This window comes from Platalea leucorodia (assembly GCF_965183815.1).
Source record: "Platalea leucorodia genome assembly, chromosome: 19".
Lineage (NCBI taxonomy): Eukaryota > Metazoa > Chordata > Aves > Pelecaniformes > Threskiornithidae > Platalea > Platalea leucorodia.
Window position 1 is genome coordinate 5377708 of NC_138841.1, and position 24500 is coordinate 5402207.

Consider the following 24500-nt stretch of genomic DNA (forward strand, 5'->3'; position numbering starts at 1 on the left):
CACAGGACGCAGCATCGCGGGGGAGGACACGACTATTGGCCTTCAGGTCATTCTCCACCTCATCTCTTTAAGAAATCAAAGGATGCAACCACCAGGGAAGGGACTGTATCTCCTAGCCCCTTCCACCGGTCTGCAAAGCTTGTCACATATTTAACACACCTTACTGGGAGTCCTCAGGGGAAGGGAGCAGAGACACGGGGGAATAAAACACACAGTGTCCCAGACAACGAAAGCGGTCCTCCAACAAGTCCTGGAACCATTGGTAACCTCTAACATCATTCGCTTGGCTCTCTTGAGCTCAAATTGTACCAGCACACGTGATGACTTGTTTCTCCTAGACCAGGTTCCACCACACGCAAAATACATGTCAACCGGGATCTGTACCTAAATTCAAATACACTTAAGTTATGCAAAGAAAGAAGCCATGCAGAAGAAAGCTGTATGAAGGAGCCGGTGACTCCTCTTTAGCGCTGAAGGTTTTTCTTCTGTGCATGCACACAGGTGCAGGCACACGCGTAAAATACAGTCATGGCAATGGACTAACTGTGAAATGGGTACATGCGGTAGAGAGCAGAAGAGAGGAAGGAGGCGAGGGTTGCAGAGGTGTGAGGAGGAGAAAGGAGTACAGCTGGGTAGTACTGGCCATAGCTAAACCAGAACCAGGAAGGAAACAGGAATCCTTTCCTGTGGGAAAAAAAAAAATAGCCACTCTTTTTGGTCAAGAAAGGAAGAGATGAAACTTCTCCAAAATCGAGACAGGCAGACACATCAGGAGGGGAAAAGAGCGTTTTTGTTGGAAACTCATCCTGACAAACACCGAACCCAACCACCATGTCTCATCTACAGACAAACACCAAAACCAATGACCACGTCTCATCGCCACTCGGGTTTCCAAGTCATTTTGCTTTCCCTGGGGACACGGTGTGGTGGGGCCTGCCAGCCACACAGGTGGGGGGGAGCTCATCATTTCCAGTTTGAAAACGGACCAGAAGCCCAGGCTGGCCGGGAAGAAAGGAGAAGCATCCAAGGTCACCAGCATTATGGCAGACACCCTCCTGCCCTTGGGTCTCCTCGGGAAGGGGACCAAGTTCCCATGGGACTGCCAGCTGCCCTTGGCTCGTCGGGGCTGGAGCAGATAAGGCAGCGCAAGAAGAGAGCGTGTCAACCTGAATTGTCCGTGGTGTCTCCCAAGCCTACCAGGGTTGTGGAACAACCAATGCTGAAGAAAGCCTTGGTGACCGGTGCAGGGACAGCTGAGAAAGACCATTCAAAGCAGAAGGCCCACCAGGATGACACTGGGTAGGAGGAAGAGTGAAAGCCCCAAGCAGGTACTGGGGGCTCCACCCGTGGGCTGATCCATGCTTGTCTGGTCTGAGTTTGTTTCCAGTTCTTCAGTGTCCAGGGCACCTGCTGGCAGAAGAAAACCTGGAGTTAGAGGGGAAGATCTGGACAAAAGAGAAACTCCCGCTCATGCAGGTCCATCAGTGACGTGCACCAAGACACCGCGAGGTAGCAGTGGCCCGATCCAGCGAAGGCGTGACACAGCCGGTGGGTTAGTGGGGAGCAGGCTGTAAACAAAACCATGCTTCACAAACGAGACATCCAACCAGCCCCTTCAGCGTTAGAGGAAAGAGTGAGGAAAAGGGTTGGTGCCACATACGAGAGGAGGATCCAAAGGACCAGTCTGATACTGGTTCCTCCCAAGCGCTCTCCATGCTGCTTGGGGATCACTGAACATCTGAGTGTCTATGCCAGGGCAGACTCCACAATTACCTTACCTGAGAGGGAGGTCTGGAAAGCAGGGCTCTGCCCTTTTTTTTCTTTGGAAGATGATGTTAAGCGCAAGAAGGTGGGCTCTCCAGGGCTGAAGACCACTGACTTTGAGGGGGTTATGAGCTCAGCTTTATTGAAACCTAACTTGATCTCTGGAACAATTTGGCTGAGGGATGGAGGTGGACTGGAAAAGGCTGATTTCACTTTCCCATCCTCTTTGACACCTTTATTTGTTTCTGGGACTGATTTGGGGCTGAAGGATGTGCCCATGCTTTCTAATAAGGCCGGATCCACTGTAGTTAAGGGGCTCACAGGCTCTCCAGTGTCTACCTCTACTTCTGGAGATGCTTTATAATCGAGGTCTAACGTGGACTCAAAGGAAAGAGTTAGCCCAGTTGCCTCAGTAGGATTGGGTCTTTCTGTTTCAGTGGGCTCTGGGTTTGTGGCTGTGGCAGTTTTTGGTTGCATCTTTGCTGTTGTAGTAGGTGCTGGTGTGGTAGTGGTGAGTTTTGGCTTTGCTGGTGTTGTAGTGGCAGGTGTTGGCTTGGCTGTAGTGGTGGTAGATGTTGGTGTGGTGGGTGTTGGCTTGGCTGTGGCAGGTTTTGGCTTAGCCACACTCGTGGTGGGTTTTGGTGTGGTGGGTGATGGCTTGGCTGTAGTGGTGGTTGTGATGGGCTTTGGCATGGTGGGTGTTGGCTTGGCTGTAGTGGTGGGTGTGGTGGGTGCTGGCTTGGCCATAGTTGTGGGTTTTGGTGTGGTGGGTGTTGGCTTGGCTGTTGCAGTGGTTGTGGTGGGTGCTGGCTTGGCTGTAGTGGTGGTTGTGATGGGCTTTGGTGTGGTGGGCGTTGGCTTGGCTGTAGTGGTGGTTGTGGTGGGTTTTGGTGTGGTGGGTGTTGGCTTGGCTGTAGTGGTGGTTGTGGTGGGTGTTGCCTTGGTGGTAGTGGTGGTTGTGGTGGGTTTTGGTGTGGTGGGTGTTGGCTTGGCTGTAGTGGTGGTTGTGGTGGGTGTTGCCTTGGTGGTAGTGGTGGTTGTGGTGAGTGTTGGCTTAGTGGTAGCAGTTGTGGTGGGTTTTGGCATGATGGTTGTTAGCATGGTGGGCTTTGGCTTGGCAGTAGTGGTGGTGGCTGCTGGCATGGTGGGTTTTGGCTTGGCCATGGCTGTGGTGGCTGCTGGTGTTGCGGGTTTTGACTTGGCTGGGGTTGTTGTTGGGAGCGTGGTGGCATGTTTTGGCTTGGCTGGCGTTGTGATGGGTGCTAGTGTTGTGGGTTTTGGCTTGGCTGTGGTTGGGAATGTGGTTGTGGGTGGTTTGGCTGTGGTTGGGAGCGTGGTTGTGTGTGGTAGTTTGGCTGTGGTTGGGGTTGGGAGCGTGGTTGTGGGTGGTGGCTTGGCTGTGGTTGTGGTTGGAAGCGTGGTTTTGGGTAGTGGCTTGGCGGTGGTTGGGAGCGTGGTTGTGGGTGGTGGCTTGGCTGTGGCTGGAAGTGTGGTTTTGGGTAGTGGCTTGGCGGTGGTTGGGAGCGTGGTTGTGGGTGGTGGCTTGGCTGTGGTTGTGGTTGGAAGTGTGGTTTTGGGTAGTGGCTTGGCTGTGGTTGGGATTGTGGTTGTGGGTAGTGGCTTGGCTGTGGTTGGGAGCGTGGTTGTGGGTGATGGCTTGGCTGTGGTTGGAAGTGTGGTTGCGGGTCTTGGCTTGGCTGTGCTGGGCACTGGTGTTGCGGGTTCTGGTTTGGCTGTGATTGTGGGTTTTGGCATGGCTGTGGTTGGGGTGGATGGGCTTGCCTTTGGTGTCACAGGGGCTGGAGTGGTCTCTTCTACAGTGGGTTCTGGTAAGAGATGAAAAGTGCCATCCATTAGGGCTGGGGTCAGCTGACCTCAACAGATCCCCTGCGCTGAGCAGGGCCAGCAGAAATCAGCTGGGGGTTGAAGCAGCAGCCGACCCCTCTCAGGTCACTCTGGGCCATCCCCCAGCTTTGAGGTTCCCAACCTGGAGACGTCTCATCTCCCTCACACAACCTCCTGCCCCTTGGGATCAGGGCATCCTCATGGGGCAACAATGGCTGGCCAAGGGGGTACGAGGTCCTTGTCTGATCCTCCTCATCTTGAGGCAGCTGACCTGTCTTAGGGGCTGCCCTCGCACCTGATGTCTCATGATCCAGCCCTGGAACTGCTGGTCCAGGGCTTCCCGGTAGCTCCAGGAAGGTTCAGAGCTCGGACCCCAACCCAAGGGTCTGAGTCCCAATAGCCTGTCAAGGGACACATGCCACTTGGCTTCACTTACCACACAAGGAGTTGACACAGACTGTGCCCTCGGGACATTGTGAGCACGAGGGTCCTTCCCTGTACGGCTTTCGGCCTTTCATATTACCCCTGGAAGCAGAAAATGCCAAGAAAAAGAAGGCGTGAGGAGAGGGGGAAACACCCATCCCGAAGAGGGGTCTGATTCAACAGGAATATCCCAGCCAAGGCAAAAGTCGGGATTAATGTAAAAAACAGGTCTTGGTCTCCTGCCACAGACTGTCAGTGCCGTTTACCCAACAACCTGACCCCAAGGCTGGTACAACCAGGGGAGACAGCTCCACGGGCCAGATCCTTCGCCACCCCTTACAACAGAGCAGTCAATGGGCATTTGGACACCTGATTTTGTCTCCCAAAGACCCCTAAGGAGGTTGGCAGCAACCGGCCGCTCTTGGTCTCGCCAGCTCCAAGCAAGTGGTCCCCAAGGCTAGTCCCAGGGCTTTGCAAGCGGCCACCCACCTCTGCTCCCATGTCCAGCCCTTCCTGCTGGTACAAATGGGCTTCTCTACCCCAGGCGACCGCTGCTGCCGGCGGGGAAGAACAAGGCACGGAGCAGGGAGCTGCCGCTTGTACCCTCAGCTACTGCAGCATCACCTTGGGCAGCTCTCGGAGGCGGGGAGCTCCCTCCTCAGGTCTGTGCCAGGAGCTGAACCAGACCTCAGCAGTCGCAATCACGGGCAAGGATCACCAGACAACCCTTCCTTCCTTTGTGACCAACCCAAGATAACAAAGGCCTTTCTTGGAATTGCTTTGTTTTTATTTCTGAACAAGGCCAAATCCTGCTCTGCTCTAGGGACTGAAGGATGGACATTTCCAGCACAGAAACCCCCTCAAGCCACGCGAGGCATGGGACTTACGGGGGATAATAGTTGCAAACAAGCAGGTACATGTCCTCTGTTTCAATTCCGTCGATCTTCTCACAAAAATTTGCCCCACAGCCGATCTGATGCGTGCTTGCCCAGACCACCTAAGGCAAAGACCAGGGGTGAAGGTGAGGGGACTGGGGGAAGGCAGGCACTCTGTTGGCAACCTGTCCCCTGGCCTTGAAGGCTGCTCTGTCACCACACCAATGTCCCCCTCATCTCTGTGTGTGCCCCCACATCCCCACGTTGCTTTAGCATCCAGGATCCTGCCCCTTGCCCCTGTCCGACCACCTTCCCAACCCAGGGCTGCAGTCCACATATCCAAGTGCCACAGCTTTCCTACCATGTAGCCTACCCAGGCAGAGCATCGCTATCTCTGCTTTGGTCCTAGAACCCTCCATACATGCATCCTTCTATTTACCAGCACCATCTCTGCTGCTTCTTGCTCCCACCCAAGCTGTGAAGAAACACCGAGGCCTCATATCTCTGCCTAAGACAAGCTGGCACCCAGCTCTGCCGAGTAGCCAAAAAGGGCTGCAGAGCTTGTTTCAAAGTGGTCTTCTCTAAAAAGGCTGGTCATGGCTGGCACCACGCCCAGGTGCCCCTGTACCATGGTGATTCCTGCCTGGTTCCCCATCCCTTTGCAAAGACTCTGGGAGGAGCTGGGGTGCTGGTACGGCTTCTTTCCCAACAACCCCATCCCTCTGCCCCACCAGCTTGGTACCTGGGTGTAGTGGCCACACATCTGCCCAGGGACACACGTGGAAGTCGTCAGGTTGTAGTATTTCTCCTCCCCGTTCCAGTCCTCCACAGCGAATTCCAGGTCCAGGGTTGGGGCCATAGCGAAGAGGTTTTCCCCCCGTCGTCCCCTCTCCTTGTTGTGGTCCCAGATGCACTTCTCTGCGTAGGCTTGAGCAAAGGCCTCCAGCTCCGTGTCCCAGCTCTGAAAGGAGCTCGGCGTCAGCACACGGAGAGGGACACTGGGCTCTCTGACATACACAAGGACGCGTACCAAGGACCTCTGGGCTCTCTGGCCACAATTTCCCCATTCACGAGTCAAATTCAAATCCCTACCAACATAGTCCTCGGGAGAGGGGAGCTCCACGGTCAGTCCCAGCCCAAACCAAACCTTAGCTTATAGATCAAACGGGGGAAGGTCAGTGCATCGGCACAACCCTCACAACCTTGCCCGGAGCATCCCTATCATCATCATGGAGCATCCTCCACTCAGCGTGGAGAAACCGTGAAGCTGGATGGAGGAAAGCAGGGAACTCACCCCGGGTCACACAGGAGGGGGCCTGGGAACATCCCTCTTTGACCAGGGTGGGGACGGGAGGAGAGCGGGACACGTCTTCCCCAGCAGCTGCACAGAGCCCGGGAGCACACGCTCCTGGGAAACATCATCTGTTTGCCTGGATCTGAGACGCGGCCGGCCGGCTGCCTGCCAAGAGCCCCCTCCGGAGCCGCAGTAGCCCTGCCGCCAGCTGAGCCCACCGGCCCGCAGCCCCCCGCCAGCCGCATTGATATGCGGGGAGGCACAGAGGGAACCCTACGCCGCAGCTGTTTGGACCGTCCTTGCACCGTTTGATGGAGACAGCAGCTCTGCTTCTGCAGCAGGCTGGAAGGCAGCCCAGCAACCGGCGGATCCTAAGGGGGGACCTTCCCGGCCAGAGGCAGGGCTGGATCCAAAGGGGGACAGAGCATGGCCCCGATGCAGAGCACGTCACCATCGGGGTGTTGAGGGGATGCGGACGGGCCCCTGAGCAGCAGCGCTAAGGGACCGGGGGGGAAGGAAACACTGAAATATCTGGATGGAGGCACAGAGTATGGGTTGACCTCCCGCCGTGGCCCCAAGCCAGGCTGAGAGCGATGGCTGGAAACCCAGTTTGGGGAGCGCACGCCCCTCTGCCTCTGGCACGGAGCTGGGCTCCATAAACAGGGGACTCGCACCTGCAGGATTTGCCTCATTAAAAAAGTGGCTTTAGGCTATGTGTTCCCCCCATCGCCTAACTCTTTCCACAGCAACCAGATCCGTGTCCCAAACAGAAGCGCGGGGTGACCTCAGCCGGGCACGGTGCCACGGCGGCAGGTGAACCCGGAGGCGCAGACAGCCCAAGCAAACGTCCCGGGAGGGAGGCAAGGACAGCGCTCTCATGGAAAACCTCTACCGAGAGCTTGTCAGGGGGCTGTAAGCTACACATTTGTTGTGCTTTGAAAAAAAAAAAAAAAAAAAGGCCTTTGGCACTGGACTGTGAGTGGGTCCCGTATGTTTGAGCAGAAACAAAGCAACGCTGCGGAGGGGAGCATCTCAAGGCACGCGATCTGCAATCAAAGCTTCAGCCAGGAGCAGCAGTCACTGGTTCAGAATTGCCGCTGGCTTAAGGACCCTGAGAGATTGTTTCCCTCAGGCGTTCGCTAAGACTTTGGCTCCAAAGCCCTTATTCTCCAGGTTTTCTGTGCCTCGCTCTGGCGGGTGTCCGTGGGATCATGGTGCTTAGGGTCCTCGCTCTGTCCCCTTTGAGTCTGAAGTCACTAGTCCCTATACCCGAACACAGCTTTTTCCTTCATTTGCTCAGCAAGCTCCCATTTACCAGCCCACAAAGGTTTAATTCAGCCTGGGCAACTTTTGGGCCAGGTCTCCTCCAAGCACACCGTGACCGAAAGAGCAAAGCACTCCAACTGTCCACGATAAACAGTTGTCCTCCTCCTCCTCCATACGTGCTAACAGCGAGAAAAGCCACATGTGGTGCAAGATAAAACACGATAGCCAAATTTTAATCAAATCAAGGGTCCAAATAAGACAAAAAGCAGCACTAGCTCGAGAGCTCGTTTTTGCTGCCACTGCAGCCACCCGTGATGGCGGGCGCCTGACTCGGTTTCCCCAAGCGAAATGGGAGATCCCTCACCTCCAAGGCAGCCACGCACAAGGCACGGTGGGGATTAGAAGAGTGATGGAAAGTCCAAATAAGTGAACGACCTGGTTGCCATCTTTGAAGTTGACGTTCCCTCCTATAGATAAAAGCCCATTCACCTGCAAAGGCAAGTAAAAGGCAGCAGGCGATGCCCCGCACGGCAGGAGCCCGGGGCGCCTGCTCACGGCCACGTCTCCCCTGCCTTTCCTCCCCAGCGGGCACACGCGGGAGCGAGAGCCGCATCGCTCTCGCACAGAGCATCAGGGGACTCGGATCACACTTAGGAACTTCCACAAACAATCAAAGACAACTCCATAGGTGAAAGCAAACTCATCTCTTCAGAGGCAGTTTAGGGAATCCCTTCATCGATACCTCGTTGTAGCCCTACAGAAGAATTGCTCTGCTTCCCTAAAGAAAACCCCGATCCCTCCTAGCATTAAGATCGAGGCTTGCACTATGCAAGCACCCTCTGACATTCTCCTACAATAAAAGCCACTCACCATCTTCAGCATATCCATAGCAGGAGGAGAGACCTGGGAGCGGTATTTATTGTGCCCATCCAAGATGATCTTCTTTTCTTCATCACTCAGGGACCAGCTCAGCTCCAGCGCTGTGAGCAACAGGAAAACAGGAGGAAGACCTGAGCTCAGCATCGTGCAGCCAGCTTCTGCTCTTAGCAGCCCACGGCTCTGGCAGTCAGATTTAAAGCACCTCCCAAAAGCAAGGAACACCCAACAGCTTGAAGATTGGGGAGGAAATGTATTTCTTTATTAGAGCAGTGTTTCGGAGCCACGCGGTACACACCCATCTCACATATCAGCCTTGATGGAGAAGCAGCAGTACGGCCGGTGCCAACGAGCGCGCAGGGTCCGCTCCCCGAGACAGACCCTGTGCCTGAATCGTGATCCCGGGATCGGTGTTTTCATCCAAGCCTCTGCTGCTCCAAACCTCAGGCATCCCCTCAGCCCTCAGTTACGTGTCCTCTCTTCTACCTCCTGCCCCTTTTCTCCTCAACCACAATAATAATCCCCGAGCAACCAGCAAAGCCCTGTTTTACACGAGGGTCCTCCCCGCTCCCTGGAACGCAGCTGTGTCTGGAAACGAAGGCAACCAGATGCAACTGCTGAGAACCGTTTGCAGCACAGTCACTCCCCGGCTGGGAGCCAGAGCCCACCTCGCCCAGCCCCGCGTCCCTGCACCGGCCGCGTTGGGGGGACGAGCAGCGGGCAGCCGAGGAACGACCCCCCGGGGCTCCCCCAGCCTGCTGGGAAGGGGGTGGGTTGATGCCCTTCCCTGTGCCATCAGGAGAAGGGTGACCAGGAGCAGAAGCACAGCATATAGAGCTGAAATTGCCCCCAAAATGGGGAGTTGAGAGTCTATAGCTGTCTTCAGGGCTGGCTGGAATAAGCAGCCCTTAGCTCGGCAGGGCCGGGCCGTGCTCCCCCCCAGACGGACACCTGGAGGGCTCAGAGTCAGGTGTCCCGAGTCGCCCCGCCATGGAGACTGTCTGGCAGGGACCCTCCAGCCCGCCTGCAGCCTCCTCCTCCCCATCTGCGGTTGTGCAACCGCCCCGGCTCTGCTCCAGGAGCTGCCTTTGGGGATCGCAGGCTATTCGAAAGGATCAGCGGGTGGGCAGCGCTGGCTAGCAGAGCCAAGTTAATCACACGCTGTCGGCTCTGCCTCCCCCTCTCCCCTCCCCAGGCGATGCTTTGCCATTTTTCCTTTTGCTTTGGACCATGCTGATCACCTCTTGCCACAGTAGCTCTCCTACTGCCCCCCAAATCTCTTACCTCTGCACGTTACCTTCTCCTTCACCAGGTGCAGGGTCTACCATACTCCCCGTAATCCAACAATGTCCGCAAGCAGGGTCTGAGGCCAATGTCTCAACAGGCCATCTTCAACTCATCTGGTCAAACCAGAGGTTCCCGTTTATCGCCAAGGCGAACCGCAGGCCTGGAATCTGGGTCAAGGCCAACCCGTCTCCATCATGAGACACCTCAAAAGCTCCGCTGCTGCATCTCCAGAGACCTGGAGAAACAACTAGAAAGGATCAGCACTGGCTCCAACTCCTGTCAGCCAGCTCGCCGTGGCTTGGCTTATAAGGAACAAGGCAGGGCCGAGAAGACCCCAACGCACGTGCTGGTCTCTGCAAATGCGATGCGGAGATGAAGGGGCAAGCTCCGCGTAGCCCCCGGCGCTACAGCATCCCGAGGAGCCTCGCAGGAGATAGCGCAGCAGCAGGGATTAAGGGAAAATGGGACACACAGTGCTCGTGGGGAAGAGAAAACAGCCCTGGAGGAGCCACAACCAGGGCACGGGACTCATGGGGAAACGTGAGTAACGGCCGATGCATTTGGCAAGGTCAGGCGCGGCTGCTGGCAAAGGGGGTGCAGGGCCATTTCTCAACTCCCCAACCTGCCCCGACGGCTCTTTCCGGAGCCAACGTCTGAAGCATCGAGATTAACAGCACAGGGTCCAAGCCCCACCCTGGAGCTGACAAGCTCGTGTCCAGCCGGCATTAGGTAAGCGCATGAGGAATGCGGCTCTCCTTCTGCTCGCTCAAGGAACAGCCCGTCCGCCGCACCCCCGGGAGCAGCAGCCTCGGCACGGGAGCCGGGAGCCGCGCGCCGACACCTGAAGGGGTGCGCAGGGTCCGGCTCGAGGCGGGTGGGCTGCAGAACGGCACAACTCCGCGCCGCAGAAGCAACAAGAGCTGGTTTTCTACCGACTCGCATCTCGAGGGTCTTCGGCGTGGCTTCGCTGGTGTCTAACAAGGCTTACGCGTTGTCCTGGGAGCAGCGGCGTCCGTCGCTCCTCTACTTGCCTGTTTTTGTGAACTCTGGAGGAGTTCGTTGTCCTCTGCCCTCAAGCTTTGGCTGAAATAAGCTGAATTGTGAAGGAAGGACAGATTGTTATTAGGAAGAAAGGAGGGACAGGCAGAGCTGTTGCATCAGCTTTGTTTAGGGAACCAGGCTAAAACTGACAGAACATTTTCCAAAGTGTTTCTTTTGACATTTTCCAAACAACAGCGTTCTGCCTTTTTGCTTAAAATGGCATTTCCACTTAGAAAAACTGCCCTGAAAAGGGTTAAATAACCCCCCGATGGCAGACATGCAACATGAAAACGAAAAAAAAAAAAATTCAGGAAAGGGGAAAAGGTGCATTAACACTTGTATTTAATTGCAAAAAGTAAAAACTTTTTTTTTTTATTCTTCTTACATACAAATCTCATTTATTTACACACTTTACAGGCTTTTTCCAAGTATTTACAAAGTTTGCAATATATTAAATTATGACCATCCATAAAATTCTGCATTAAGTGCATATTTACATTCTTTTTTTATCCACCACTGAATTTATAGTGTCAGCATTGAAACAGTCGGTATGCATATATAGCTTTACTTCCCAGCACCCCTGAGCCTTTATAACGTGCCTCCCCTTCCCCCAGACAAAGAGATGATGCTAAAAATAAATCACCTGCCACTCGTTTGAATCTCCAACGCAAAGGGGAAGTCCAGCATCTCCCTTGTTTAACTCAGCAGGACAGTAAATCTATCCTTTACAAGAAGGAGGTTCCTGAAGAGGAGAATATATAGTTCTACATATAAAATTTACCAAGAGGAGAAAGTTTGGTTCGCAGGAAGCAAGAGCTCTTTGTGCACCCACCGCAAAGCTCACGAAAACGGCCTCACCCCAGAAAGCGCTGGGTTCTCGTGGGGACCACGGGGCCAAACGTGGACCACGGAGCCTGGGATTGGGCGGATCCTGCAAACTTTGCTCCCCGGAGCAGCGGTAGCGATGTGAACGTGGGGGTTTAGGGGCAGGATCACCTTGCTGAGATGCTGGAGTTGGTAGAGCTCGCATCTCTAGGAACGGGATGCTCTCCTGCTCCCCACCTCCTCTGGCTCGGGGTGCTCCCAGGCTGCGAGCGGGACCTGCTGCGGAAGGGCGTGCAAGGCTTGCTGCTAGAAAGCCAGGGAGGCCAGCCACCGGAGAAGGGATCTTTGATCCAGCCCAGTCAAACCAGCTTCTCTGCCGGACCAGTACAGCAAGAGGGCTAGCAGGAGAAGCTAAAGGCCCAAGACTCCTGGGAAACCCGACCCTGGGAAGCTCTCCAGGGCTTTGCAAAGGGAGTTGGACGCTGGGATCTGCAGAGCCGCCTTGGGGGAATTTGTGTGTGAAATGCCAGTGGGGAGGGGAAAAAAAAAAAAAAAAAGGAAGAAGAAAAAAAAAGAATCAATAGAAACTGGCAGCTTGGCTCCCGTAGGGGATGCCGATTTCCTGGAACTGAAGTAAATAATAATACTCCTTTCTCTTCCTTTCAGTTACCCTGAGTTCAGGACTGAGAACAACGGTCAATGACCCCTGCTTTTGGAAACCCGCTTTAAGCCACGATCCTCCTGCCCAGCTGCCGGGTGACAGCCCGTCTTCCTGGCCTGACAAGTGGAGAAATGACCACTCTGCATCTCTGCCCACCGGGCTCTCGGGTAGCACCGATTTCTGCGCCTCGTCGGTGTGATTTCAGAGCAGCTTTGCAGCCTCCGGGACGTCGGGTGAGCGGGAATCCATCTCCCAGCTCACGGGTAAAGATCTCTAAAGCACGCAAATAGTTTTTAAAAACAAAGAGGACGCAGGCATTGACTGGGCACCCCTCTGAGCTGGCCAGGGTGGGAGCGGGGGATTGTCCAAACCAGCACATACGCTTGGATATGTGCAAGTGCCAAAGCGAAGCCAGAGGCGAGGGAGACCAGGATGGGACACACACCCTCTGTGACTCATCCCGTCACGGCTGTCACCGCGATGCCTCAATAGCTGAGAAAATAGCCACATTCCCCCCAGTTCAGCCTCAGCAGATCACTAGGAGCTGCCAGGCTCTTTAGGGAAGTCACAGCCTCCGGCAGCCTTTGGAAAGGCTCCGTGAAGCCGGAGCCCCGGATGAGGAAGACGACCAGGGCTCACTTGCAGCCATTTGGCCAAGGTGTCAACACCTCCTTTTGGCCATCCCAGTTTTGCCACTTTGGCCTCACCTCTGAGTTTTCCATCCCGGCTCCTCGCCCGCGTTGCGATGCGGGAGGCATCAGCACTACTTCTCTGGCAGCAGAAGACAGGAGCTGCTCTAGAAGCTGTGCTACAGACTGGGGCTCCGCACTCAACAGCGGCTAGGGCCAAAAATCGGCTCTTTATCAGCATAAGAATTGCCCTCCTGTTTTAGTTTAGCAGCTAATTCCTTACAGCTTTTGGAAGAGGAAGAGAAAATATACTGGAAGTTTAAAAACAAATGATGTAAACTCCAAAGGGAGCAAGGTTGGGACATATGCAATGTATTGCCTAGACACAGATCTGGAAACTTATGCAGAGACCGTAAAGTGCACTTGGAAAGCTGATCTGCGAACAGTCCAGATTCACCATCTTCTGTCCAACCAGCTGCAACTCTTTGCAGAGGGGAGAAGCAATACACGAGAGCACTTTTGCTCAATAGGCACAAACCTGCCCCTTTCCCCCCAATCTAAACAGCAATCGTAGACAGATCCATTTTCTCTGCTTCTTCCCAAAGGAGACAGACAGCCACAACAGCTTAAGTGTGACTCACAAAACACAGGCATTTCACAGACACTTGAGAATTGTCTCCGCAGCTCTTTTACAAGTTACATTCAAGGACACTTAGAAGTAACAGCATCACCAAAGCACCCGCAATCTCGGCGATAATGGGTCCAGCAGGTTCTGTCCATACGCATCTCTAACCAAATGCTCTACAGAAACGGGTCAGGTACAAAACCACTAAGAGGTGAAGTAACCTTGTCAGCCTTTGGATTTGACTTGAGAAGCTGCCAAAGTGTAAATAGCAACAGTCACTAATGAGGCCCTAATTCTGCCATCACCAAACTCCTGAATTTCCATGAACTAAGACCCAGGCTTTAAGAGGAGGGAGAGAGGGGTGGTGCGTGTGTGTCTTGGCATGTACAAGGTTGCATGTAGTGTCACAAGTGTAAAACACACCCCAAGCATTAACAATACTAACAGAAGTCTTATTAATCCAATTCCCTTTAATATTTTGCTACAAATTAAATTAGTCCTTTTCTGTCCCGAGAGAGTCAGGCCCTCCCCATTTGGTTCTACTAGATCTGGTGCGTGTTGGTCCAGCGTCGAGGGCCATGCACACAGACTGACACGGGTGCTGGGGTGGTTCTTATTCGTTTACAGGAGAAAAACAAGGGTTATGCATAGAAATGTTTGTAGTGTCAAGGCCTCAGACTAAATTCTTTGGAGCAGGAACTGTCCTCTGCCTTATCCTTGTACAGGAGCCAGACGTGGTCATCCCACTCGGCAGCTTTTGTCAGATCCTAACAAGATTAGTACGATGTTTGCTCCCGTTCTCTTGGTCTTGCTCAAAAACAAAGGCTGGATAGACATTTTTCCAATCTGTTGTTTTACGCGTACCTAAAATATTTACAGAGGAAAAGGTTCTTGCTCCTGAGAACAGAGTTAACTTGCTTTCAAACAAAACCCCTCCCAATTCCATATTAACAACTGTGAGAGTATGTCCTAAACCCCAGCCCTGGCCCATGAGTTCAGCCTGACACATCTGTAAATGATCTTCAACAGCGGGATCAGACCCAAAGGATCAGACTTGGAAGGGACCGCAGCATCCACAGCCTGCAAACACTGAAACCGAGCCTCTCTCGCAGCATTGGATAAAGCAGCGCTCAAGCAACAGGAAGCATGCGAAGGCAGCTTGGAAAGGACTCAGGAAAAACCAACGTTCATTCTGAAGACAGAGTTCCAGGTCTGGAAGGAGTAGATGCAAAAAAAATGCCAGGGATGAGGAAGCTTTCAGGTGCTCTCGTAGGTACCCTGGGCCAGGAACGCACGCGGCACCTCTCCAAGCAAGGAGTATATGAAAACGGCCGTGCAGCCCCGGTGACTTAGGTGCACGATCAGAAGATGAAGCTTGTACAGAGCTGTTCTGCACCTAGCCCCATCTCTGTCCTAAACTACTGCACGCTCGGCACCATCACCACTCAAACTTGCATCAGTATTTTTGTAGGAAAGGAGATGGGGAAAAAAAAAAAACGAGCACAGTTACTGTCTGACTCACTCACAACCTGCTGATAGAGAACTGCAGAAGAGTGATCACAAGACACAAAGAAGAGGCCTGAACAGATTCTTTGGGTACAAGAACGACGCAGTGGGTGAGGGTCTCTGCCCCTAGGCTGCAAGGCTCATCTCAGCCCTGGAGCACGGAGCCAAGATTGGCTTTGTGGGGCACGCTACTGAGGCACACAGCTACGTACGAGATGGAGAGATGGGGTGGAGTTGGGACACATCACCAATTCATTCCCTTTATAGAGCTGGCCTGACAAGACAGGCTCAAAGCTTCCTCCTCAGGAGGAATGTACGCAGAAATGTCACACACCCCCTCCACTCCCAAACTCCCGGGAAGTTTCAGAAGTGCCATAATCCACAAAGGACACAAGGTGAATCTCATCCTGAGAAGTCCCTCTGTTGCTTCTGGAAAAAACCCTTTGCTGCAAACCCAGGGCTTACCTGAGGGGACAGGGAAGGTCATAAATAGCTTGCGCTTCTCCCAAAATAGATTTGAGGAAAGGCAAAGAATTACCTCAAGGGTCAGGAAAACAGTCATTTTTAAACACTGTAAACATGCAGGGGGGCAAAACTGCCTGCCCCAGTTGCCCCAGCTCTATCGCTTTCAAGACGTTGCCTTGGCTTCAAAGCTGAAAGTCTTCTCATCCTGGAAACAGCTCTCTTTTCCCACCCCACTGTCCTTAGCTAGCTGCTCCGTCACAAACAACCGCCGGCTCTGTCCCTTTGGCCATGAAGCTCATCGTCCAGTAATCTGCGCTGGCATAACCTTTGGAAGATGCAACAGAGGCCATATTAGATGAATCCACGTTTACTGACTGCTCACATTTCCCGTGAAGTGATGGGGGTATGCAGAAGCTCTTTGGAAAGACACCGCCCTCAATGACACGCTGGGTTTGTAACACCCGGCAAAGCGCTGTGTCTTGCGTAGTCCATGCTGCTCAGTTTTGACACCGAACATCTCATGGTATCCTGTTATTTGTGTTCCAGGCCACAAACTCCCAGTCCAGTCCACTCCTCTGTACTGCTACAAGCGGGCACACACCAGTTTGGAGGCGGTAATGGCACACACCCCCTTCTCAGGTGTCAGACAGAAAAGACCCAGCTGGAAGCAGTCTCCTGACTCCAAGGGATCTCCCACACCCTGCATGCTACAGCACCAGTACTCACCCAAATCTCCAGCTTCCAGCTCCACCTTGAACATCTCACAGTGTCCTCTGCACTTGTCCAGAGGTACAACAGTCAGGGTGAGCTGGCCACTTCCAACAGCAAAGAGGCTGTGCAAACTGTAACTCTAGGATGAGAGGACAGCATTTCAAAAGCCTTGCTAGCTTTTCTTAGGTCTGGCTGAGCAAACAAGGGGCAAGTCACTGCCCTGCAGCAAGGCGAGACAGCGCAAACCAGAGGTTTGCTGCTCCCCCCAGTTACCAGTAAATCATAGCTGAGGTCAGCTGCATGCAAGGGTCCTCCTCCCCTCTTCTGTCCAAGGCAACGCAGGCCCTCCACACCCACAAAGCCCGCAAGAAAACGGAGGAGGAGATCAGGCTAGAAGCCTGAAGTGTCACTATCTTCAGTGAAATGTCTCCGTGGCAGGTATCTCAGAATGGGTGAGACTTACTGCCAGGAACAGCTCCCAAAATGCAACTCTTAAATGAATCCTGCCCAACTGCGCACAAAAAGACCATCCCCTCACCCAGCTACAGAGCAAGGCCAGGACATAAATGCGAACGGAGCTGGGACACCCCACTGGCCTCTCTAACTGCCAAGGGAGGTGGACGCGGTGTACCGCCCGCACAAAACTAGACACGACTTCTGGGTCGTACAGCAACCTTGAGCTGCCACGTTACGCAGGGATGGACAGGACTGATACAACCCTAAACCCTTCTGTCGGGATTGCATCAGCTGAAAATGTCCTGCAAATCCCCCAACGACTTGGAGCTTCTGGAGGACAATTCACAGGCGGGGAGATAATGCCTCCGGGATGAATTTCTCACCTTATTTCCCAAATCTGGATGGCGGATGAGGAAGCAGCTCTCCAGGGACACTGTCTTGGGGAAGGACAGCAAAGAGGAAGTGGGGAAAAATTCCTGCAGAATCTGAGTTTTATTCACAGATTTGTTCCTAAACAAAACAAAACAAAACAACCCATATTAAAGACATTTCACACAATGATAATGCTTGTATTTAAAAGGCTACTTCCAAGATTAAAACTCTTCACAAATATTCATGCTTGATAAACAGCCTGCTGATAGACTAGTCCCTAGGAGCTAGGAGCAAAATTTGACCTCTCAGCTTCTAAACCTGTGCTTCTTCGTATCTTCCTCTGAGTACCTGCAGTAGGACCAGGTAAACAGGGAACAAACAGATCATCATGGATGCCTAAACTTAATTTCCCTCCCCTCTTCTCTTAAAATTATCCAAGTGATTGATTGGATCCATTAATTACAAAAAATGCAGAGAGGTGGCATTGTACGCAGCCATAACTGAAACCACATGGCAAGGCAGGGGGAATCCAAGGCTGTTCTCTAGGCTAGGGAATGCAACTGGAAAAGGCAGGGTGGGGCTTGTTATTTTTACATCTGTGTCTAGTGGCTTGACACGATTAATACTTCTGTACCCTGATCATCCGTCTACCAGTGCTGCCGTCAAGAAGCGCAGCAAGAAGATCCCATCTGAGCATTAGCCAAAGCACAGACTCCACCATGCCCGTCTCCAAGTCTGCTTGGACACTGCTCCTTTGCTCGTACAACCGTGCCAGGGAGCCTGCTCCACATAAAGTGGCAACTTCCCACATTACTTCGCACTCTTCTCCACGTGAAAAGACTTGGCTAACACACTGGGTGGCTCTGCAACCTTAGAGAGCTCTGAATTGTTCAAATGTCTTGTAGCCATGCTAAAGGCTTTAGCACAGTCAACAGAGGGCCAGGATTAGGGTAGACCATTTTTCTTGCATGAGACCAGACACAAATTGCAGGACCTCTTAGCTTTCTGATACTTCTCAGTGTTCTGCAAAAGTCATGGCACCTCTTCGCAGTCAGCGCTAATGGTGGAGGATTTCCACTGAGCAGACGGAGAAATGTAAACTGGTTGCCTCAGGTGATCAGACCACAGCCCAGATGATTATAATGTATGGCCTGAAAACAGGACTGAGCAGTCACTGGGATATTTTTGTCTTGTAAGGGGAGCAATACGCGAAGTCCCAGCCACAACACTCCATTTTTAGTGCAGAAGTCCTCTCCTCGGATCAAATCAGTGCCAGCAGGCAGACAGAAGACTCTAACCCACCCCTGTTCCCCTTCCCTCCAGTTAAAGTGCAACTTGCAAGCACCTGGTAGTTCGCACAGGCAAAAAGCCTGGGCACCCCTGCAGAAAGGATGCGTACGTCTGTCAGGTGTTTTGTCTTTGACTCACCAGGGAAAGAAAAAGGGGCAGCTCCACAATTCAGCTGAATTTTCTTCTATTATAACCTCTGCCAGTTCTGGATCCTGGGACTGAAAATGCTTCAGTTCTTCATAGGAGAGATGCTGTCCTGTCTTAAACGACACAAAACAAAGATAAAAGCTGTGCACCTGGGGTTCCTCCCCGCTCCCATTTCCATCCCGCCAAAGAACATCCAAGAGCGACAGCCATCTAGATTGCTAAGTTTCCAACCACAATGATAATTAGTCAGATGAACAACTTGCTAGGGACGCAGTGAGCTCCTCACCCCCGACATCTTTAAACTGGGACTAAATGTCGTCTTAGGCATACGTTCTACCACAATCAGCAGTTTGAATTTTTGGTTGAAAATACTGGGCAGGGGTCTTTGGCTGGTGCTATTCAAGAGTTTGGACTAATCATCCAGCCTTACAAATCCATGGATTACCTTGATTAGGAAAGGCTGAGACCTCTGGAGCTTTTCTGATAGTTCTCCAAAGTCTGTCACTATCTGAAGGCTTTTCACAGCAGAACAGACTGTGCAGTTTGCGGGAAGCGTAGAAGCGTTCTGTCTGCAACCTGCTGCCCACCAGTCCTGGCATTCTTGGGAAGAAACAAGAGAAACATGTTTAATAAGACCAAAAATGAAATGGAAAGGAGACAGACTCGATGATAAACTCATTATCCCTAACATGAAACACTGAGATTTCTTACAGCTTCCCATGGCTGTAAGTTACTCAAAAAGAGCAAGCTTCACCAGGGCAGGGAACTCGTCACAGAACATTTCCAGCACAGGCTGAAGATTTTGGAGATACGGCTCGGGGTTGAGAAGTGGGAGAGCTTTATGGAAATTCCACTTCTCTCTCTCTATGAGGCATACAGGCTAAGTTACCCTTCGTTATCAACAGAAGGACGGCAACCACCATATATAGTGCAATTAAACTGAAGCAAGTCCACAAGCAGAAGAGCAATCCCAACGTGTTATCAAGGAGACATCCAGAAGGCATGAGAAACCCCCGGACCACAGCTATATCCATTTTAAATTCCGGAAATCGTCGTTACACCACAATCGGCTGAACTGGCCTACAATGAACACTGCATACGTTGACATCTTCAAAAGTTCAATTTTTACACGGAACCATTACTCGATGCCTATATCCTGCCTCCCTCCTCCAACTTAACACTCCCGCCGGCAGAAAAAAGTAAGTAAGCATTAACAGAAGAGACCTGTTGCAGCACTGAATGAACAGGGTAAGAGCCAATAATGCTGAATGCTCCACATATTTCTATGCTAAAGGATCTGCAGGAGCAGCCGCCACACTAAAAGGACGCGGCTCTAATTTTGTGGCAGTGACAGCCCTGGTTCTGCAGCCTTTATCCAACAGGGAGATGTTTAACACGGGCAGTGGCAGCAAACCTACCCAAACGCCCGATCTGTCGGGGTGGGTTACGAAAAACCCAAGACCTGGAACACACCTCACATGAAACGTCCAGAGATCTGTCCTCACGACAGGCCCACCCGCCCCGTTCGGTGCCAGCACATGTCAGAACAGCTCATGTCTCCTGGACATGGCTGCAGGCCACCCACTCGGGATGGGAAAGGGGAGAAAGAAGAGATAGAGAAGCCTGTTTGAAAAATAAAGTTGGGAAACAAGGATGCACAGCAGCTTTTCAGGGGAAAAAAAAAAAACCCGCACGCAGCCTGCCTGTTACTGCCACTGTGGTTTCCAGCCACGCTCACCCTCCTGCACATGGATCATAATTGATGAACAGCACTTAACAGGAAAGCTCTTGTTTTATTTTTCCCTCCGACATCTGCAACAGACAAACAGGAACATTATAGAGGATTTAGGTTCATTGGGACATAACAACAAGGAGCAGACTGGGATTCATTTTGCTTTTTTTCCTCTAAATATCTCCAGTCAACTCCCAAATGCTGCATTTCCCACCCTACTGCTGGGATATGGACTGAAAGGGACCAGGATACAATTCCTAGTCTTTCTGGAAGACGCGTCTACACTGCTTTCAGGGAAAGGGGTAAAAAGGCAAAACAAAGTGTAAAATCCTTATTGCAAGCAGAAGTGCCGCTCCCATGAGAAACTGCTCCAACGTACTTTCCCTCCCTGTTCACAAGAGAAAAAAAAGAAAATCTTTGTTCCACTGCCTGTAGAAAGCTTCAATTTTACAACAACAAAAAAAAACCTCAACTCACAAAAAACAGCTGGTCAGTGACAGGAAACAAAAGGCTGAAAGATCTCACCAGAGGAAGGGCAGTCGCCATGAAGAGAACAAGAAAACATATCTTATGGTCTCTCATCATACAGGGAGTAGCAATACTATAATTTCTTTCTGGACAAAACTTAGAAACCTCATCCCAGAGCGTTAAGCACAGTTGTCCCAAAATTTTCGCTCTGGGCTCAGGGCAGTACCCCACGTAACGGGATGCTAATCAGCTTGACAGTATAGAGCTTGATTCCTCTTTTGAGTTAGGCTGGGATATTTGCATTCTCAATTGCTCGATTCAGGAGGTTATTTCTTTTCCCCATGAATAACCCACGGTTGAGATGCATTTCAAATGCCGCAAGTGGGCTTGTGGGATTTTTTTTTTTTTTTTTTTGGTAATTAATCTTTTAGATTTATTGTTGAGGGTGTTAGTCTGTGCACCAGCATGCGTGTGACTGGCATGACAAGTACGGGCAGCGAGAAGCGCCTGCCCTTCCCAGGGAGGGAGGGAGAAGAGACCGTGCGCAGAGGAGAGGGCACGCAACTGCTCACTGGGGACCAGAGCAGGGGTTTTACCGAGGATGCTTATTCTCTCTTTCGATTACCCTCCCTGCATTCCTTTTACATTATCACCCTGCCCAGACACCCTGGGGGATTATTTTGGTTTAAGTCGAGCGCGCTGTCTGTGCGCACGCACAGTCTGCTCGGAGACTGAAAAGAAAGATGCACTCTTCATCCCTCTGCAACCGTCACGTGCAGCCGTCACACGATGGTCCCATCCACTTGCATTCAAATGTTAAAGTGCTGGGCGTGTGCAATTATCCCTGCGGAGCCTGAGTGCAGGAAAGCAGCTGTAGTATTGACACGTACATCTATCCATTACGCGACAGAAGCGCAGGCCAGGCCCAACTAACCTCTCCTCCATGCTTGTGCTGTCTCACCCCTCTTTGAGGAGCAGCCTTCAGTTTGTTAAGCAGAACCTCAATTCCCCATCAGTCATACCCACCTAATATTTGCTTTTATGCTTTATTAGCTCTCCAGAACAAGAGCTGTCTTCTCCCCTGTGTCAGGATAAATCCTAGCAGAGCCAGGGCTGGGGACTTCCAGCTGCAAACACAGCACAGACGAAGAGATAACAACTTTCCTTAAAACGCATCTATGATTAATGCTAGAAGGAGTTTATGACTCTACTTTCCACTATGCAGAAAAAGATTATTCAATTTATAATCAATTTAAAATGAGTCCCCCGCCCTTCTTGGCCATTTTCACAGAGGATCTCCCAAGATTTTTGGCTGTCCCCTGAACTACAGAGGGGTGTGTGCGCACAACCCCAGAGATGCTGGGTGTGGACGATCAGATTGGAAGCTAAGAGGTTACTGAAAAGACCTGGCCCTGCTTTCTGCCCGTTGCAGCGAAGCAATAAAATTTATGGAAACTTGCCCACATAGATCTGAGAGCAGGACCTCGGCAACAGCCCTGGTCTCTTTAGGGACCATATGGAGGGCGAAATATCAGTCTGCCACTGCAGCAGGTTCAAAGGGAAGCCCTGTAGCAGGGGGACCTTTTGCTCCAGCAAGACACACAGAGCCAAGGGCTGCTCCCGACCCTAATGAAGTGTTGAAAACCTGAAACCTCCTGCATGTAGAACTGCAGGTGCTGAGGCAGCTTGCTGGCTCCCCACCAAGCTGGTTTGCTCCCCAGCACTCACGGCTGCAAGGCTGAAGAAGTGTCCTGCAGGCAAGCGACAGCCAGGTCTGCACAGAAAAGTCTGGTCCAGGGGAAGGGGGACTCCCCCAGGACTTCACAGTCCCCCCAGGTCTTCTGTCCTTACGGGTTCTTGCTACCATCGCCCTCGATACCCAGAAGCAAGCTCCCCAGAGGGCTGCCTAACGCACTAAGCAGCTCCATAATCCACAAAGGTTGGCTCCAAATCCCCAGTTCCTCTGAGGATGATGCTGTTCCCCAGTCCCACCACATACTTCACTAGGGACCAGTGTTAGGGGTAGTGAAACAACTTCAGCAAGCCTAGGATGAACGCAGGGCTCTCAAGAAGGACTGGCCTGTGCACTGAATATTCACAAGACTTTTCTCTGTCCTTTCTTGTAGGTCCATAGTACAAGCCTGGCTGTTCCATTAACACCCACAACACTTTTGGACTCTCCCTCACAGGATCCAACACACCATCAAGAACAGCAGAAATACTTGTCATCAGGGTAGGTGAGCAGGTAAACCTCAGGGCTCTCCACAGGCGCGACCAACTCTACATTGGCCAATTCAAATGTAAGCTCAGGATGGGACGGACTCACCCAGGCTCGACCCAGTGACTCATTTATGGTACTGCACTGACAGCCACAACCTCGTTCTACGTCCTAGATCCAACAATGAGAAGATGCTGATCTCCACTTTTACAAGGTCTCCCCACAGCTGCACATTTGTAAGAGTCGGGGAACTGTTCACGGTGGATCTGACGAGACCTTTCAAGGGAGGGGATTAAGACCTCAGCCTACCCTCTGCTGTCTGCGACCATACTTTCCCCTTGGCCAAAGGGGCCCTTTACAGACGTGCATCTGGCAGCCTGTGGGATACTTACCTCCTCTGTTCATTTTTATAGCAAAAGCCTAACCACAAGCTGGTTCGTATGGCTGACATAGGGCAGAGCTTTTTATGAGACATTCGATCCCACCTGTAAGATTCCCAGTGATGAAGAGGCCACAAGATCCTCAGTGCTCTGATGTCCAATTACCATCACCACAGAGGGCTGCGGCTCTCCCTCCAGTTGGAAATATCTAGCTTCCAGATGCTGGATTTTACAGTGCTGTTTTCCATTATTTTAAGGACAGGGATTTGCAAGGTCTAGCCCTTAACCTTAAAGTGAAGTTGCAGCTCATAACCTACTGTTATTGCTTTGACAGCCAAAGAATATGCAGGCCAGGTTGTTCTTGCTCCTAAGATACAACTAGCCGCTTGCCGTGTTGGGACCACTGCAGACTTATAGATACTATACTCCTCAAGTCAATAGCTTGTAACTTGTGCTATGTCATTGCAGCAGGATACGCTATATGCTTATCACCACGCCCCCTTTCCCAGACCTTACGGAAAGATAGAACAATATTTTAAAAACTCAAAGCAATTTACAGGCATCAATTCACAATCACAGCCTACGACATGAATAAATCTCATTGTTCTTACTTTACAGATAAAGAAATTAAGAGCTCTGTAGTTAGTGTGTGGCACAGTTCAGAGGAGACATTCAGAGCACTTTGTTGCAAAAGCAGCATTTCCCAAGCTCCATCTTGCTGAAATTTTTCACTAGGCTAAAAATTAATTTGATCATTTATAACGTCATGTCAAAGTCAGGCTAAACTGATGAGTTCTTGAGTAAGTCAGACAGGAATCATAAGGAGGTGCTTATTAATTACAGTGTGGAAGTCCTGATTAAGGAATGCATCACAGTGGGGCTTTAAATATATACTACAAAGAGGGTCCCTGTTCAGCACAGGATCCTCACCTCTTTCTCAGTTTGAACTTTTTTGTAGCTCTGAGTATATTGAATGTATTTAGGCCAGGACAGGAAAGAACCTCCCAGTTTGGTTCCTAGCATTTTTAGGAACAACTAGGAACAAAATAACAGCTACAAATAAACCCATCAAAACCCCTTATTTTTGTTCTGGGTAAAAAGTCAACAGCTCGAAGAACTACTCATTCATTTCACTAATGGGTAACGGCTGGTCAAACAACCGAAGGATGATTAGTCAACCTCTAGCAAAGCACAAAAATGATTTTGATCCAACGAGACATTGTGAAATCAAGTCTGCTCAGCCTAGCCCAAGAGGAACCCACAGTCCACTGGGGCAAAAGAGCATTATTTTGAGGAGAAATCTGCACCTACCAATCTAGAAAACTGAAGGCAGATATCAAGCTG

General features: G+C 51.6%; 2 protein-coding genes across 5 annotated transcripts in view; both read right to left on the minus strand.

Annotated features, from left to right (window-relative positions):
• PI16 (peptidase inhibitor 16) lies at nucleotides 1-8490 on the minus strand (the record flags this gene model as incomplete). Of its 3 annotated transcripts, XM_082330021.1 has the most annotated exons (6): nucleotides 1-1410; nucleotides 1779-3590; nucleotides 4046-4134; nucleotides 4920-5029; nucleotides 5650-5868; nucleotides 8338-8490. In XM_082330021.1, the coding sequence occupies 6 exons, from the start codon at nucleotides 8488-8490 to the stop codon at nucleotides 1268-1270; spliced, it is 2526 nt and encodes an 841-aa protein (XP_082186147.1). In that variant the 3' UTR covers nucleotides 1-1267. The 3 variants fall into 3 exon arrangements, with proteins under 3 accessions (XP_082186147.1, XP_082186149.1, XP_082186148.1); XM_082330023.1 differs by lacking the exon at nucleotides 1779-3590 and having other exon boundaries at nucleotides 1-1407; XM_082330022.1 differs by lacking the exon at nucleotides 1779-3590.
• Nucleotides 8357-24500, minus strand: part of LOC309598982 (bombesin receptor-activated protein C6orf89 homolog) — a 27269-nt gene continuing 11125 nt past the window's right edge. Inside the window, exons 4-10 of one of the 2 annotated variants that reach the window (XR_014230159.1) lie at nucleotides 18804-18958; nucleotides 18350-18471; nucleotides 16933-17059; nucleotides 16109-16232; nucleotides 11315-15707; nucleotides 9628-10723; nucleotides 8357-8447 (exon numbers count right to left, since the gene is read on the minus strand). Coding sequence is in view for 1 of the 2 variants with exons in the window: in XM_082330024.1 (XP_082186150.1) it covers nucleotides 15622-15707; nucleotides 16109-16232; nucleotides 16933-17059; nucleotides 18350-18471; nucleotides 18804-18958 (614 nt within the window). In the remaining variant the exon portion in view is untranslated. Of the gene's footprint in view, nucleotides 8448-9627; nucleotides 10724-11002; nucleotides 15708-16108; nucleotides 16233-16932; nucleotides 17060-18349; nucleotides 18472-18803; nucleotides 18959-24500 lie in introns of those variants that run through there. The other variant, XM_082330024.1, reaches the window with a different exon arrangement.